The 17,826-nt window shown below is 40.2% G+C and overlaps 1 protein-coding gene across 1 annotated transcript in view; it reads left to right on the top strand.

Annotated features, from left to right (window-relative positions):
- Positions 1 to 17,826, top strand: part of PARD3B (par-3 family cell polarity regulator beta) — a 617,867-nt gene that overhangs the window by 201,509 nt on the left and 398,532 nt on the right. Inside the window, exon 3 of the mRNA XM_074967987.1 lies at positions 12,969 to 13,140. Coding sequence (XP_074824088.1) covers positions 12,969 to 13,140 — 172 coding nt within the window. The remainder of the gene's footprint in view (positions 1 to 12,968; positions 13,141 to 17,826) is intronic.

A 17,826-nucleotide genomic window follows, 5' to 3' on the forward strand; every position in this document is an offset into this window, starting at 1 on the left:
CATAAAAGATCAGTTTTCACAGTGTAGAGGTAAATGTGGGGGGGGGGCGGGGGCGGGGTCCTCCCAAGGATTTGTACTGGGACCGGTGCTGTTCAACATATTCATAAATGATCTGGAAAGAGGGGTAAACAGTGAGGTGGCAAAGTTTGCTGATGATACAAAATTAGTCAAGATATTTTAAATCCAAAGCAGACAGCAAAGAGTCGTAAAGGAATTTCACAAAACTGGGTGACTGGGCAACAAAATGACAGATGAAATTCAGTTTTGGTGAATGCAGAGTGGAAAAAATAATCCACACTATATATACAAAATGATGGGGTCTAAATTAGCTGTTACTATTCGAGAAAGGGATCTTCAAGTCATTGTGGATAGTTCTCTGAAAACATCTGCTCAATGTGTAGCGACAGTCAAAAAAGCTAGCAGAATGTTGGGAGCCATTAGGAAATTGATAAGACAGAAAATATCATAATGCCACTGTATACATTCATGGTATGCCCACATAGACTCATAGACTTTAAGGTCAGAAGGGACCATTATGATCATCTAGTCTGACCTCCTGCACAAAGCAGGCCACAGAATCTCACCCACCCACTCCTGTAATAAACCTCTCACCTATGTCTGAGCTATTGAAGTCCTCAAATCATGTTTTAAAGACTTCAAGGTGCAGAGAATCCTCCAGCAAGTGACCCGTGCCCCACACTTCAGAGGAAGGTGGAAAAACCCCCAGGGTCTCTGCCAAACTACCCTGGAGGAAAATTTCTTCCTGACCCCAAATATGGCGATCAGCTGAACCTTCACTCTTCTGGTTAGAAACCTTTGTCTAATTTCAAGTCTAAACTTCCTGATGGCCGGTTTATATCCATTTGTTCTTGTATCCACATTGGTACTGAGTTTAAATCTTGAATACCATGTTGCAGTTCTGGTTGCCCCATCTCAAAAAAGATATATTAGAACTGGAAAAAGTACAGAGAAGGCGAACAAAAATAATTAGAGGTATGGAACAGCTTCCACGTGAGGAGAGATTTAAAAAAACTGGGACTGTCCAGCTTGGACAAGAGACGACAAAAGGAGGATATGGGAGAAATCTTGAAAATCATGAATGGTATGGAAAAAATGAATAAGGAGGTGTTATTCACCCCTTCAAATAACACCTGAATCAGGAATCACTAAATGAAATTAATAGGTTTAAAACAAACATAAAGAAGTCCTTCACACAATGCACAGTCAACCTGCGGAACCTGTTGCCAGAGGATGTAATGAAGGCCAAAAGTATAACTGGGTTAAAAATAGAATTAGCCATTGATGGAGCTATCCTCCATTAACTTATCTATTTGTCAAAATGGTCAGGGATGCAGTCCTGTGTTCCTGAACTTCTGAGCGCCAGAAGCTGGAACTGGATGACAGGTGATGGATCACTCAATAAATCTCCCTGTTCTCTTCACTTCTTCTGAAGTATCTGGTATTGGCCACTGTTGAAAGACAGGATGCTGGATTAGGTAGACCATTTGTCTGACCCAGTGTGGCCATTCTTACGTTATGTTCAAACTTGCAAAGGATCTGATGGATTGGCAACTTGGCCAAACAAATGCATATCAGACTTCAGCAGAACTGCTAAGCCTCACAAAGGTATAGCAGGCATTGGAAACCATAAATTCACTACATGGAGCATCCTAATCGCTACAGAACTCTTGAGGCCTTTAGAGTCTGATACAGAGGTTCTGCATGGAATTCAGAATTTAAGAAATTTTGAGGTGCCCCTTGGAAAATACTTTGGTGCAGCTGTAACAAGAAGGCAAAGAAATTATGATGATTAACATGGCTTTCACCTAAAGGAGGGTGTAAATCTGTTGACATATTTGGATGTGACTGAGTGCTTCCATATGGCATGCATTTTTGTATTTTTCCTAGGCAGCTTTCACAAAAAGCTAAAGAAATTCCAAAACAAAACATCATTAAATAAGATTTAACATTCAAATACATGTCAATAACTTAGGGAAAAATACCTTCACTCTGAAGAAAGATATTAAAAATCCAGGAAAGTTTAAAATTAAATAAAAATGATGTGTGGTCACTGAAACCATGATATATTCTAGATCTGCAAACTTTCTTGCAGTGGACAGATTTCTTACTGGTGCAGTTACATGTTAGCTTGACTTTCAGGCTGTGTCTAAGGTCTCAGCAGAGCCATTTATGACTCTATCACCTTTTCTTGACACTAGGCACACCTGAGCCACAATGTCTCAGTACTTCCCAGATGCATTATTTCATAAGATGGGGAAGAACATGTCCTCTAGGGAGTTTCCTTTTCATCTTCCTGCCATCTGCACTAGTAGTTCTAGAAGGTAGAAAGGGTTCTTCTCCATCCATTCCCAGTTTTGTGATCTTGGTAGGAGATGTGGCTGCCGTGTAAAAGTACTGGAGCTGAGCTATTTATCTAACCAGCAAGGCTTCCTCCTCTTCATAAAATCCAAATCTGTGTAAATTGTGAAGGAATGCACTACACAGACCACCAAAGGGGTTCGTTCTAGCCAGCTGAGTCGAGAAATTTGTTATTAATAAATTCAGTATCCTCACTGATCAGGTTAAGATTTTGCCATCGTTATTTTCAGTAAAAGTCATGGACAGGTCACGGACAATAAACAAAAATTCATGGAAGCCCGTGATCTGTCTGTAAATTTTACTAAAAATAATGGGGGGAAGGGTTTGACGGGGGGACTGATGGAGCTGGAGGCCTGCCGGGGGTGGGGGGAGGGTGGAGTGGTGAGGAGAAAGAGCCCGAGCCTTGTTGTGGGGGAGGGAGGCATCTAGCACCCGTTGCAGCCCCAGCAGCTCAGAGCTCTGGCACCCCTGCCACAGCTCCAGGGTCTCAGAAGTCAGGCCTCCACGATCTGCAGCGGCTGACTGCTCCAGGGTCCTTGCGGTGCCTCAGACCTCCAGTATCCCTGCCGACCGCGGTGGCTGACAGCTCCATGGCCTCTGCCACCTGCGCTGCCTTGGAGCTCTGAGGCCTTCTACTATCTGTGGTGGCTGACAGCTCCAGGTCCCCCTGCTGCACCAGGGCTGAAGCAGAAAATATCACATATGTCACAGAATCCATGACCTCAATGACATAATCGTATCCTTAATTATAACAAAGTTCTCTGACTATGAAAAATATGACACCTGCCTCCTTAAATGTAAATGAGGCTAAGGGACAAACAGATGTTGTAGTGGTCTGAAAGAGATGGAGATACCAGGTATCTTACATAGTTAGGAAGGAGATGCAGGCAGGATCACCTGTTTAGTAAGAATGCAACTTGTATTGCAGTTTCGCTCTTAAAAAGTCAAGAATGGCTTTATAGAAATATAGTACAGAGAACTAATCTGACCACTGTTTAAATGGAAGACTATTAGTTGTATAAGCAATAAAATTACAATACCAGAGTTTATGCTAGAAGGGGACGACACACTGAGGATGAGACAAATGAACCCATTCTTCAGTATTTGCAATACATCCCAAGAATAACAATGCCAAGTTTAGTCCACATTTCTGCAGCTCTCACAGCAAAGTACTACCCCAAGCAGCTTTAGGTATATACTGAGAAACTCTGTCAGAGATAAGGTTATTTCAAAATGAGGAAAGATTGTCTATCTACACCAGTGGTTGTAACAGAAAAATAACTAAATGTCTCTTGGCAGAAATCCAAAAAGGTAGGTTTTTTGGTCTCTTTTGGGTGGGTTTGTTTGTTTGTTTGTTTTTTTAAACTATCCGAAGTATAATAATCTAGAACAGTCAAGGAGGACCTTATCAGATCCACTCACTCAGATGCTGCATAGATGAAGAATCTGTTTCAATTCACAGTATATGTTTGACTGATCAAAGACATCTCCTTTTTAATAAGCTCTTTTAGACCTCAGAATAACACTCAGAATCAAGAATCCCAGAAATCTGGAATTGAGATGCCAAATGTAGTCTGTTGGGTCTCCTGCCCCTGAAATAAGCCTCCGTGATCATTTCAAAGGCAGGAGACCCAGCAGTTTGGAAAGCAAAAATTTATGGAAGTTAATCTCTTACCCAGGATATTGAATGACAGAATCACCAATCTTTAATGATGTCTAAGGATAAGATTGCGTCACGGAGGTCACAGAATCTGTGACTTTCAGAGACCTCCATGACATTTTCTGCTTCAGCACAGGGGAAGAACTATCAGTCGGTGGAGGGCCCTAGAGCTCCAAGCTGCTGCGGGCGGCGGGGGGAACCAGGAGCTCTGAGCCGCGGCGGGAGGGACCCCACAGCCGTCAGCTGCCAAGGGTGGTGGGGGAGGTCTGGAGCTCTCAGCTGCTGCGGGCAGTGGTGGGTCCTGGAGCTCCGAGGCACCACGGGCAGTGAGGGCCACAGAGCAGTCAGCCACTGAGCCACTGGATGCCCACCCTCCCGCTGTAGGGCTTGGGCTGCAGACCCTTCCCCCTACTCCCCCCCCCCCGCCCCGTTATATCATTGGAATACTTCGGGATGTAAGGGGGAGGGGGGGGCAAGTGGCTCCAATCTACATTGCGTTTCAGAATGTTCAGAAGCTCACAGTGCAGGCGCCCTGATCTCACAAGTAGTAATATGCAGAGCATCATCTTGAAGAAGTCCGGTTACAGTTAAGTAACCTTCATTTATTTTTGTGAAGTAGGAAAGTGACAAAGTTGTATGAGACTGTACTGAACCTCAGCTTTTACTTCCATCATTTCTATGTAGGTCACAGAGTTCAATGGCAAGCCCATTGAACCATTCATTTACTATGTACCCACAATTTTTTTGTTGAAACATGAGTGATTCTTGATTGAAAATTCTTTGGTGAATTAGGAAATGTGTTTATTATCAGGCTTAAGATGTTGAGAAATAGTGTTCCTGCTTGACAGTGCTCCTTCAGGACTTGAACATTTATAGTTTGTTTAAAAATGAAGGTTTTTTTTAAAACTTTTTTCCCTGCAGTGTTTGCAGTCACAAGCATGTATCATCAGAACTGAAACAAAACTGATCGTAAACAAAGCAGGACCCTCTCTAGTATGCATTCATAGTCCAAACTGAGTGAAGGGCATTTAAAAAACCCCAACCAAACTATGACTGGTGAAAACTAATTGGAGGGAGATCAGGTTATCATCAAAGGCACAAAGGATAGTTAGTCACTGATCTCCAAATGAAAGTTAGTGGAAGTTGGGCACCTAACTCCTATTTGTGTCTTTGAAAAGTATTCCCCTGCTTCTTAAAAAATCCTTCCTTTTTAATCTTCTAATGTGCTATTAACATAGGTGTAAACATTTACTTTTTAAATGATTTTTAACCTGTCAGTACTTGAAAGCTGATGAATTTAATTGCATGCAAGTTTTGTTATTTTCCTTTGAGGTTTACACCAAAGTGGCACTATGTATATGAAGAATGTTTTGGGTTGGAGAGGAAATAGAAGTATCTCTTTAGTTCCACTTATGTTGGTTGAAATTAGTGAAGTCATATGTTTATGCCTGTTCTTGTACCATGAAGACTCTTATTAAAAAAAAAAAGAAAAGAAAAAAGATTAACAACACTAATCAAGTTGTCAAAAGCATTTTTTTAAAAAGAGAAGTCACGATGAAGTCTTTGTTTAACAGGGTATATAAAAAAGCCAGTTGCTGTTGAGGTACAGATAGACAAATGTTTTCAAATAAGTCTGCAATGTTCCACCATTCATTCAAAGGTGATAATTTGTTTTTCTCTCCTTGTGAAATTGTGAAACTTCACAGCATTATTTAGATTTAATTGTGCTTGGTTAAAACTTGTAACTAATCAGATTTTTCTTTGGAACCTATTATGTAGTTTACTACTTTTTATATTGTTGCATGCTAATAAATACAGTGTATATGATTAAAGAATTTGCATACTGTAGGTGTAGCAGTATATGTATGTATATGTTTATATACGCAAGCACACTCTGGAAGTGGGGGGTACATGCAGTTGCTGAAGGTTATTAGGGTAGAATGTAACCAGTTTTGGAAAGACTGATAGCCCTTGGGAAACATGCCATTTCTTATGGGGAGCAGGGATGAGGGAACATTTTATCTTTGGATGACTCTTAAATGAAACAGTCCATCAATTTTCTGCATCCTAGTGGGCCACTGATTCCCTTAGGTGCAACACTTTGCTGCTCTGTATTCAGTCCTTCTCATTCAATAGCATTATTTTCCTTCTATTGTTGTTTACCCTTCTTCTTGTATATGAGATTATATCTGTATTTGTTGAGTGCATGTTTGTAGCTCTGTGTTTCGGTATATATTCTCTAAACTTGTACACAAATTTTGTATTTTTCTGTAAATCATGTAATTGGAATAATTATAAAATGTTGATAGTTTTAGTACCTCTATCGTACGCCTTTATCATAGGACACCCTTACAAAATCAAAATTTGACTTTACTAATTTGCTTTACAATAAGCTTGCCACACTTCCTGGCAACTGTAGTGGTAATAAAATATCACTGTTCAGTGTTGCTATCTTATGGTGGGTTTTTGTCTACTTAAAATCCTTTATGTATAAAATAACAAGTAAGTGCCACAGGTTCGAAAATCTATTATTTGTCTTGGTGATTGATAGATTATTAAAAGGTGCTAGATTTAAACAAATTACAATGATGTGTGGAGTTGAAGTCCTAATTATACAAAAATGCCTTTTAAAGCTACTCAGTGATGACAAATACTTTTATATTTTTTCCTCAAGTCACTTTTTAAAAATGGAATTTTTTTAACAAATATACCAAGTGGACAATTTTTATCAATAGAATAATGGGATCACATTTCGCAGATTATTTGTACATATTGATGGAATAATCTTTTGATACACTGATGTATTTAAAAGAATTAGTATGCTGATCCACATAATGGCTTATTTTTTTAATATACTGAACTATTTAAAGAGCAACTTGACAGAGTGACCAATTGAAAACATGAGGATATTTGGTAATATATGTTAATGTAGGATTTTTTTTTTTAATCTTGCTTGGAGACCATCATTTCTTTCCTGATGTGAGAGGATAGTAGTCTTCTCCAATTAAAGAATTTTCCATACTGGAAATGAGCAGTCAATTACTAAAATTATTTTTGAATACCTAATTTGCATATCCTTAATTGTATTCATTCCTTTTTGAAAGGCTGAAGTTGATATTTATAATGTTTTGATTGATTAGTAATGCATTTGTAATGTTAATATGGTTACGAGCTAGGTGCTGTTGTAAATGGAGTCCTGAGTAGCTCTTCTGAATAAATGTTTTTAATAAATAAATTAGTTTTTGTTTCATTGGTGAAGGAAGATCTTAAATTTTTTACCTATTAGTATCCTCAGTTCATGAAATATCACCTCTTTTACATGGTGTAAAAGGTGGGAGTTTAAGTCTAGATCAAATAACTTAATTGGTGGTGACTGTTATACAAATGCCTATAAATAATTACTGTAATATAACAAGAATCTGACAAAAAGATGCACAGCTAAGAGGACTTCTAGACTCTTCATTGTTACTGGTTTCTCAAATAATGACAGGAGTAGAAAATACTTTTACTAATTTGGGCTGGGTAGGGGACTACAGTCCACTTTTGCATATAGATTTGGTCAGAATTATCGGCTCATCTGTAATCTCCACATCTGATTAGTGAGTTAAAACCCGGCTCCCCCTTACAGCTTTTCCATTGACTAAGGCCATGTCTATACTAGGAAAGTACTCTGATATTACAGAAGTCGATTTTTGGGAACAGATTGTATAAAAGTCGAGTGCATGCGTCCATACGAAGCACATTAATTCGGCGGCGGTGTGCGTCCACAGTACCGTGGCAAGCGTCGACGTTCCGAGTGGTGCAGTGTGGGTAGCTATCCCACAGTTCCCGCAGTCCCTGCTGCCCATTGGAATTCTGGGCTTAGCTCCCCGTGCCTGTTGGGGCCAAAAATTTGTCACGGGTGGTTATGGGTAAATGTTGTCAGTCAACCCTCCCTCCCTCCATGAAAGCAATAGCAGAAAATCATTTCATGCCCTTTTCTTTGGATTGCCCGAGCAGATGCCATAGCACGGCAAGCATGGAGCCCGTTCAGCTCACCGCAGCAGTTATGACCATTGTAAACACCTCGCACATTATCGTGCAGTTTATGCAGAACCAGCACCTGAAAAACCAGGCAAGGAGGCGACGGCAGCGTGGTGATGAGGTCATGAACACAGATTTTTCTAAAACCGCGGTCCCCGGCAATTTGGAGATCATGGTGTTATTGGGGCAGGCTCCTGCCGTGGAACGCTGAGTCTGGTCCGGGAAACAAGCACAGAGTGGTGGGACCGCATAGTGTTGCAGGTTTGGGATGATTCCCAGTGGCTCCGAAACTTTCTCATGTGTAAGGGTACTTCCATGGAACTTCGTGACTTGCCTTTCCCCTGCCCTGAAGTGCAAGAATACCAAGATGAGAGCAGCCCTCACAGTTCACAAGCGAGTGGCAATAGCCCTGTGGAAGTCTGCAACGCCAGACAGCTACCAGTCAGTCGGTGATCAAATTGGAGTGGGCAAATCTACTGTGGGGGTTACTGTGATGCAAGTAGCCAACGCAATCGTTGAGCTGCTGCTATCAAAGGTAGCGACTCTGGGAAACGTGCATGTCATACTAGATGGCTTTGCTGCAATGGGATTCCCTAACTGCAGTGGGGTTATAGACGGAATGCATATCCCTATCTTGGGACCGGACCACAAGGGCAGCCAGTACATAAACTGCAAGGGGTGCTTTTCAATGGTGCTACAAGCACTGGTGGATCACAAGGGATGTTTCACCAACATCAACGTGGGATGGCCGGGAAAGGTACATGACGCTCGCATCTTCAGGAGCTCTGGTCTGTTTGAGCAGACTGCAGACTGATCTGTTTGAGCAGCTGTTTGAGCAGTCTGGGAAGGGATTTACTTCCCAGACCAGAAAATAACTGTTGCGGATGTTGAAATGCCTATAGTTATCCTTGGGGACCCAGCCTACCCCTTAATGCCCTGGCTCATGAAGCCATACACAGGCACCCTGGACAGTAGTAAGGAGCTGTTCAACTATAGGCTGAGCAAGTGCAGAATGGTGGTAGAGTGTGCATTTGGACGTTTAAAGGGTTGCTGGTGAAGTTTACTGACTCGCTCAGACCTCAGCGAAACCAATATTCCCATTGTTGTTGCTGCTTGCTGTGTGCTCCACAATCTCTGTGAGAGTAAGGGGGGGATGTTTATGGCGGGGTGGGAGGTTGAGGCAAATGGCCTGGCCGCTGGATACGCGTAGCCAGACACCAGGGCTGTTAGAAGAGCACAGCAAGGAAGTGCTGCGCATCAGAGAAGCTTTGAAAATCAGTGTCATGATTGGCCAGGGTACTGTGTGACACTTATTTGTTTCTTCTTGATGAAAACCTGCCCCCTTGGTAGCCTCTAAATTCCCTGTAAGCCCTCCCTCCTTTGATCACAGCTTGCTTGCAAAGGAAATAGTCACTATCGTTTAAAAAACATGTATTCTTTATTAGTTGATTATAAAAATAGGGAGATAACTCACGAGGTAGCCCTGATGGGGGGTGGGAGGAGGGCAGGAGGGAAGGAAAAGGCCACTTCAGAACTTGTTGAATGACAGCCTTCTGTTGCTTGGGCTGTCCACTGGGGTGGAGTGGTTGGGTGCCTGGAGCCCCCCTGGCATTCTTGGGCGTCTGGGTGAGGAGGCTGTGGAACTTGGGGAGGAGGGAGGATGGTTAAACAGGGGCTGCAGTGGCAATCTGTGATCCTGCTGCCTTTCATGAACCTCCACCAGATGCCGGAGCATGTCCGTTTGATCCCGCATTAGCCCCAGTGTTGCCTCATGCCTCCTCTGATCTTCCTGCCGCCACCTCTCCTCACGTTCATTGGCCACTGTCCTGTACTCTGCTGTTGTGTCCCTCCACACATTCTGCTGAGCTCTGTCAGTGCCGGACGACTGCATGAGCTCAGAGAACATTTCATTGCTCGTGCATGTTTTTTCGCCGCCTTTTCTGAGATAGCCTTTGGGACGGAGGAGGGAGGCTTGAAATGTTTGCAGCTGCTGGAGGAAATAAAAGGACGTGAAGTATTTTAAGAGAGACATTTTACAGAACAATGGCTATACTCTTTCACGGTGAACAACACTATTCACATTACATAGCACATGTGATTTTTGGTACAAGGTCACATTTTGCATCTTATATTGAGTGCCTGCGGCTTTGGTGTGAGAGATCACACATGCAGTGCCGGGCAACAGAATTCAGCTTGCAGGAGGCTATGGTAAGCCATAGTCTTTCAGCTTCTGCAACCACAGTAACCCTAATTCGAAACAGCTATGTCGATTTCAGCACTAATCCCCTCGTTTGGGGAGGAGTGCAGAAATTGGTTTTAAGAGCCCTTTATGTCGAAAAAATGGCTTCGTTGTGTGGACGGGTGCAGGGTTAATTTGATTTAACGCTGCTAAATCCGACACAAACTCGTAGTGTAGACCAGGCCTAACTGTGTGACTGTATCTGGGAAGAGGCCGTTTCAAAGACATCCAGGGCCTGGCTTGTAGATAACTTCAACAATCAAGATTAATATCTTTAAATGATTTGATAATTGTTGGGTAGCCAGTGAGGTGAATGGAGCATGGGAGTGATGTGTTTTTGTCACCCTGTGTTGGTCAGCGGGTGATGTATTGCATGTTATACATGTGGAATTTCTTCACTACCTGTGGTTTTATTTCTCAGTACATTGCAATAATATACTATTATGATTACAGCTAATGTTTCATTTAATTTGTGTCTCACTTTACGGATGTGTAAACTGGGGATGATAATGCTTTACTCACCTCCTGTAAAATGCTTCAAAATCTACAGATGAAAAGTGCTATACCATTACATAGTAGTAGTATTATAAAAATCTATTGTAATGTGTGCTGTTGTATTGAAATATATTATACTATTGTCATGCACCGGGGAATGAAACCACAGAGAAACTCCACCTGATGCAACACAGAACAGTGTGCCTGTTGATTATCACATCACACTCGTGCTCCATTCACTTCACTATTTACCTATCAAATACCAAAATGAGTTTCAAATCCTGGTGTTGATCTTCAAAGCTTTCAGTGAGTTGGACCTGTGCTATCTTGCTCTCCTTCTCCCTCAGTAACAGCTGCAATCCTCAGGAATGAAGGAAAGTTATCATGGGAAAGGTGAGACTTGTAAGAGCTGAAGACTAAGCCTTCTGGGAAGCTAATTCACAACCGTGAATTTTCTTGAACTTGAATGATAGTCTTTACAACATTCATGAAAAAATGTGACACATTTTTGTCAGAGCCTTCCCATGACTTTAATGTTAATAGTTATTTAACAAACAAGAAAAGCAACCATACTCTTGGTCTTGATGTGCATGTTTCGCTTTAGTTCCCCCATTTGGATTTATCTATTTGGTAAGGTGCACAGATACTATGATGGTGAGTTTCCTTGTACTTTACTATGATTTACATTGCAAAAAAAGTTGTCTGTTACTAGAATAATATTTTCTAATAAGTTTAGGTTAAATACAAAACAAATTATGTGTAGTAAGAATATATGCGTGGTTATGGAAAGAAAACAGTGTCTAAAAAAGAAAGCAAGTTTTCTTCCTAATTATTCAGGGTTTTTTGTGTGTTGTTGGAATACGTATTGGTAAACATGAACTGACACATTTCTAGCAACCAAATTATAAATGAGTGGGAGACCTAAAAATGTCAGTTTCTTCCTTAGAAGCACTTCAGCTTTTTCTCCTCTTATTCCCTCCTTTATTTCGTGTCTCATTCCTTTATCTTGTATACTTCTTTATTCCCTTAGGCAAATGAGTGTCTTTAAATGTTTGTCTCTTTGCTTCAATATTTTACTTATCTCTGTGTATCTTTTTGACACAAATCTTCAAGGTATATCTATGTACACGTGCGCACACACACGCACTGTATATGTAATATTTATAAAAATTAAAAAATAACCCCAACCTTAATGCTTGGTTTTTGGAATGATCTAGAAAGTGATTTGTGCCCTTTACAAATTTATTCATAGACTAAATGAATCTCTTAATAAATCCTAAGTATTAACGGAAAAATTTGTACACCCTAAACTGCAGAAACCATTTCAGATGATATTCAGTGGATAACATATGTCAGTTTAAAGCATAGGATGAAATAACTGCCTCAATGAAATACACTGATTATGAAGTTAATACTGTTGCAGTCTCATCCTCTACCCTTGATGCCTGTGGATACTCTGAGAATGGATCAAAAGACACATGTGCCTTAAATTTAATCCCCAAAAGTTCTCTGATGTAAATGACACTGGGATTTTAAAACTGGAAAAACAAAAGAGGTTATTCAATGATATTTTGTATTCTTGAACGTGCTGTCTTATAAATACCTTAGGTTATTGTAAGAACACAATATTCGTCTATTGTCCTTTTTTATTTACCAGAAGATAAACCGAAAACAATAAAAAGTCATGTATACCTCACTTACGTGTACTTGCGTTGTACTCTGGGATCCCTTTTTTTTTTTTTTTTTTAGTGTTTAATTTTGGCCAACTGGATTTTTTCCCCTAATTTTAGTCTCTGAAAGTTAGCCTAGAAGAGCATGGAAGCAGTGCTTCAGTTAAGTTATTTTTTATGGCTGAAATAGGGATTTCTCTAAGTGGAGGTTTGTAATGAAAATCCTAAGAGAAATTTTCCGCTACACTAAGGTGCTAGCTAATGATGACACCACATTGTGGTCCTGATTCAGAAAAGCATCTCTTTTCAGGTCGCCGCTTAAGTCCCATTGAAGTTAGTGTGTTTAAGCACATGTTTACGTAGTTTCCTGAATCTGTGCCTTTATCATCTGTCATTTTCAAATCTGTTCGATACTTTTATCCTACCGTCAAGGCAATATTTGTATTGGAAATCAGTGTCAGCCATATTTTAAGTATCAACTGTAATATCTTTTGTTTTACAGCTGATTGCTGTGTATGATGAACAAGAATTGCACAATAAGATTGACAGCACCAGTGGCGGTTTGACAGACACACACAGCCCAGACCCTTTTGAGATGGAGGTGGCTGCCCAGCTGGCTGCCTTTCAGCCAGTTGGTGGTGAGATTGAGGTGACTCCTACTGCACTGAAATTGGGTATGTGCGCATTGTCTTCCAATTTTTAAAATGATTACTGATCATCATCTAGGAGGGGATATGTGCCATAGCCTCTCTACATTGCTGGTGTCTTGCCTCTTTATTTTCATCCTTCCTGTTGGTGTTTATTTGTTGCATGTCTTCACTGGTGATAATGCTGTGGTGAGGTCACACAGAATCTTTCAGAAACAGGTGACTCCCATTCTGGTGTGCCCTCAAAGCAGCAGCACTGCCTGACAGGTATCCAGAAAATTGACAGTGAGGGATGTTTTCCTGTTTTCTCCTAGAGATCACTAGTAACATCTTGAATAGAGAGGTCTCCTGAATAAACCAAGTATGAGGCTTAGAACACAAAAAGTAAGAAGTAAGGCTACTACCCTGCCTTACTTTACCCTAATGTGACTATGTATTGTAGGGGTCTCAGAACAGTGTGTGATTAAAATTCCTGAGCACAAGTGGGTGGGTTAAGGATGGAATTTAAGTCTTGGATCTGAAATGTTTGTGCCTTTGTTGGTTTAAAGTTAGACCACTTATGACTTTTTTGAAATTGCATGTTTTGCATTCTGTTTGCTTTGGTTTAATTTCGTTTTTAAAAAAGGAAAAGACTGATAAATAAACATTCCACCAACATTTTTTTGAAAAGAAAGTTAATGCTGTGAACAGAACTTAGTGTTCTAGTTTGTGCCTGTCAGGGAAAGCATTCAATTTTACTGAAGTCAATGAAACCTTCCAGACTAAGGTTTACATTATAATAGGTCATTTAGAATGTTTGTAATTTCAACCTTCTGCAGGATTTCTTCCAGCCTGTAGTCTTGGGAAATGATGTGTTCTTGCTGTAGCTTCCATATATTTAAGAATGTTATGAACTGTATTCTTGATATGTATGGAAAGGATTCATCTGTCTGAAGGACCTCTAATTGAATGAGTTAACATTCTATGTTACACACACAAGATCTAGCATGAAATGTAAAAGATATCTTAACATGTTTTGAAAAATAAATGCTATTTAGATAATCACCCTGATGCATATTTTAATGGACCAGTAAACATGCCTCGTCTTAGCTCCATACTGTATTCACATCTTGGGAGAAGGACGGAATTATATTTCATATTTTAGCCTTATGCAAACTTATGTAAAAGAACTAAATTGAATTTTTGTTCATAATGGCAATGCCAGTAGACCTTTAATTTTAGCAGTGCTGGAGGTCACCACTATGTCATTTACCAGACAGTTTCATTTTCATAACAGAAATGATGCTAGGATGTTCTGGAGTATTAAGGAAATGAAGATAGTGTAAAAAGATCATCCAATTATGGTCCCAGTTAATTTTCAATCTATACACATGTTTCTCTGGAAATAAAAGTGAATATCTCCTCTAAAAATGGAATATGTAAAAATGAGGATGTTGGGATTCCATATTTGTCTCAATGATTGCATTTCAAATTGGTTTCATTTAAATGAAGGGTTTTCTAACTGTCTGCCCTAAAAACTCAATATGAGTTCTGAAAGTCCACCTGTTTTCTTTCTGGCTATTGTATCTCATTGATGACAAAAATTCTGCAAAGCTAATTTTGCCCTTATTGTCATCTCTGCTAGTCTATTGTTTTCTGTCCTCCGTTACACTAGATCCAAATCCAAAGACAAATTGAATTAAAAATGCAAACAAAACATAGTTATGGATACTATTGATGTATGAGCCAGGTTAGAATATGGTGCATCCTCTTGATTCTGCATTGGCTACCAGCAGCAAAAGGTAGTAAAGTGTTTTCACTGAAGAAAGATATGATTCTGAATATACATAGTGAGCAAATTCCTGGAGTAAATCACTTTTCAGGGTAGGAGTGTACTTTAAGCATGTGCCAGAGTTCTCAGACTTTTAAAGAGTCTCTGAATGTACAAAAGATCTCTGAATTTACTTAAATAGGGATTATATCTATGTGGTTCAAATGGACAAAATATATAGTTATTGTGTGCTTTAAAAATTCATTGAAGAATCTATACTTTAGAAATCTGGGTCCACCATATTGTCCATATGATGGATGTGTTTTTAATGATGTCCCCAGAATAATACCTAGCATATGGGGCTGAATAAACAGAAGATACTAAATTATTTCTTTTACAAACATAAGGGAATCCATATAAAATTTAAGAAACTATATCGTAAGTGTTGGCTGATCAATCTTTATTTATACTAGATATGTTACAAGATATATCTCTTCTGTTATTTTTCCTCTTTATCTTAGAATTACTTATTTCATATCCCTTGTGATCGATGCATTCCAGATATTAACCAGTCCTCCTAATACTACGATTTTAGTTTTCCCGTTACTGAGTTAGTTATTCTTGGTTTTCTGTTAGCAAGTCACTTGAACTTTTGAAAATGATCCAATACTTATTTCAACAACAACCCTATATTTGACTTTAAAGCTAAAAGTACCTCAACCCCTATATTCTTTCCATATGTGCGTTAACAAAAAAATCCAAAATAGTATTTGGACCTTGGTTTTTATCTAATTGTTTTCATAATATTTAGCACTTATCTCTTTTCAGCAGTTTACAGATAATTATATAACTGGATTATTGTCAAATTTAATATCTTTTTCTGTTAAATCAAAATTATTGCATAGAGAAACACATGGAAGTATTTGCATGCACTGTTATAAAAAGCTAAACCTCTCTTCTGGTGTTGTCTTTAAGAAAATGAAGGGGAATGTGATGCCTTTAATTAGGCCACAGCGTCTAAATATCTGACATGCCCAAAATATGAGGTTAACTATTGGCATCTGATCCTAGACAAACATACTTGCACCACATGCACAGCAGAACTGAAGCAGGGTATCTGGTATTGCTGCTGACAGTGTCTGAATTCAGACTACAAAGCAAGTAAGTTTGTAATGGTTTCTTATTGCTAGAAGGGCTTTGCTGAAGTCTTTGGAATTTAGGACTGAAATTTACTGAGGGAACTGGAGTCATTTGCTTCAGTTAGATCCGTAAGTCATAATTTGGTCCTGGGCTTTAATCTTATTGGTTTCTTTTTAGGCCTGATTACCAAACAATTAACACTGAGGACGAGGCCTTTTTCTTAGTCTAATGTCTTATCCATGCAATAGAGGAATGATCTAGTAATTAGCTATGGCAACTTTGTACTTTTCTTTCATTCAGGTACAGATACATATGTATCTATATCTATATACAGATGTATGAAGATCTGACATACTTTCACGTGACCAATTTCCTTGCTTCTTCAAGAAGAGTAGCAATGTTATTTCCATTCTGTTGGGCGGGGATAGGACTGTAACAGGAAAATTGTGGTGGGACTGAGTTCATTCTCCCCGTTTCTTGCCTCTCTTTGTTTTGTGAAATGGAAAGTACTCCAGTATACTGCAGGGCGCTTGCCCCTTCAATTCATAACTCAAATATACTTCATAAGAATATCAGGGCTGCCGAGAATCACTAGCTACACTGAGTTGCCCTAAAACAAAACCTGCCTTTTAAAACTCATATTGACAATATTAATTGCAAAGGTACTGTCCAAAGTTAAGTAAATTTAAATCAGACTTTCAGAAATAAGTTTCATACCCATTTTCCAGTTATTATTCAGGAGGTGGGAGTGGGAGAGTGAAGAATTTTATCTTCTCCTCTTCCTCCTCCCTCCCCCCACAAACCCACTTCCTGACCCCTCTTCAGGGACCACTGTCATGAGGAAATCCTCCATCAGGAGGTGGACTCTTCCCTCTAGTGAGGGCTATAGAGCAGAGTTCCCCAAACTGTTGGGCACAGAGGAACATTTTGAGGGAGGGAAGTTGTTGCCCAGTCCAGCCCCACCTGGGGGTGGAGAAGATGCGCCATCCAGCTCCACTCCTGGACCCGACCCCAGCTGTTCACCCTGCCCCTCATCCCAGGTGTGGCCCCAGCCTCGGCCTCCCTTACTCCTGTCCACGTCTCCCGGCTCCAGCTGAGGGGGGGCTGCGGACAGGAGTAAAGGGGGGGGCGTGACCCCAAAACATTTGGGGACTACTGCTCTAGAGCAAGTGCAACCTCAGCATCAAGGGAAAAAGGTTTTTTCTCCCCATATTTCATAGTTTCAAAGAGAAGAGGAAGGTGGAGACCCATTCTTCATCTACACCAGTTGAATCTTTATTTGCAAATCTAAATTTCACTTGCTAACATGGGCATCAATAATTTCTTCCCTGGAGAAGGACAGATGGTTCGCGACTCTTGACATGAAAGATACTTACTTTCATGTGCATATTCATCTATCCCGCAGAATGTTCATCAGATTCATAGTGGGACAAGACCACTACTAGTATACTTCTAGCATACTTCTTGTTCAAGCTGGCAACAGCACCCAGGGCCTTCTCGAAGGTTCTTTCCGTGACGATGGCCCAGATGAGACAAAAAGGCTAGACTGTCTTCCCATAACTTGGATGATTGTCTCCCAATGGGCAGATCCAACCAAGAAGTTCAGTCAGCAGCATTATCCTTTATCCATCTTCCGGCATCATTGGGAATCTGTGTAAACAGAAAAAAGCCTCCTTTGACTCCCACAAATACTGTAGACTGTATAGAAGCAGCCCTAGACTCAACCTCAGCAAAAGTCTACCGCCCCGTGAACAGATTCCAGGCCATGAGCAGCCTGATAAAACAAGTAATCCTCTGACCTCCAACCACAGTCAAGATCTGCT

Source organism: Natator depressus, chromosome 11 (genome assembly GCF_965152275.1).
Source record: "Natator depressus isolate rNatDep1 chromosome 11, rNatDep2.hap1, whole genome shotgun sequence".
NCBI classification, from domain to species: Eukaryota; Metazoa; Chordata; order Testudines; family Cheloniidae; genus Natator; species Natator depressus.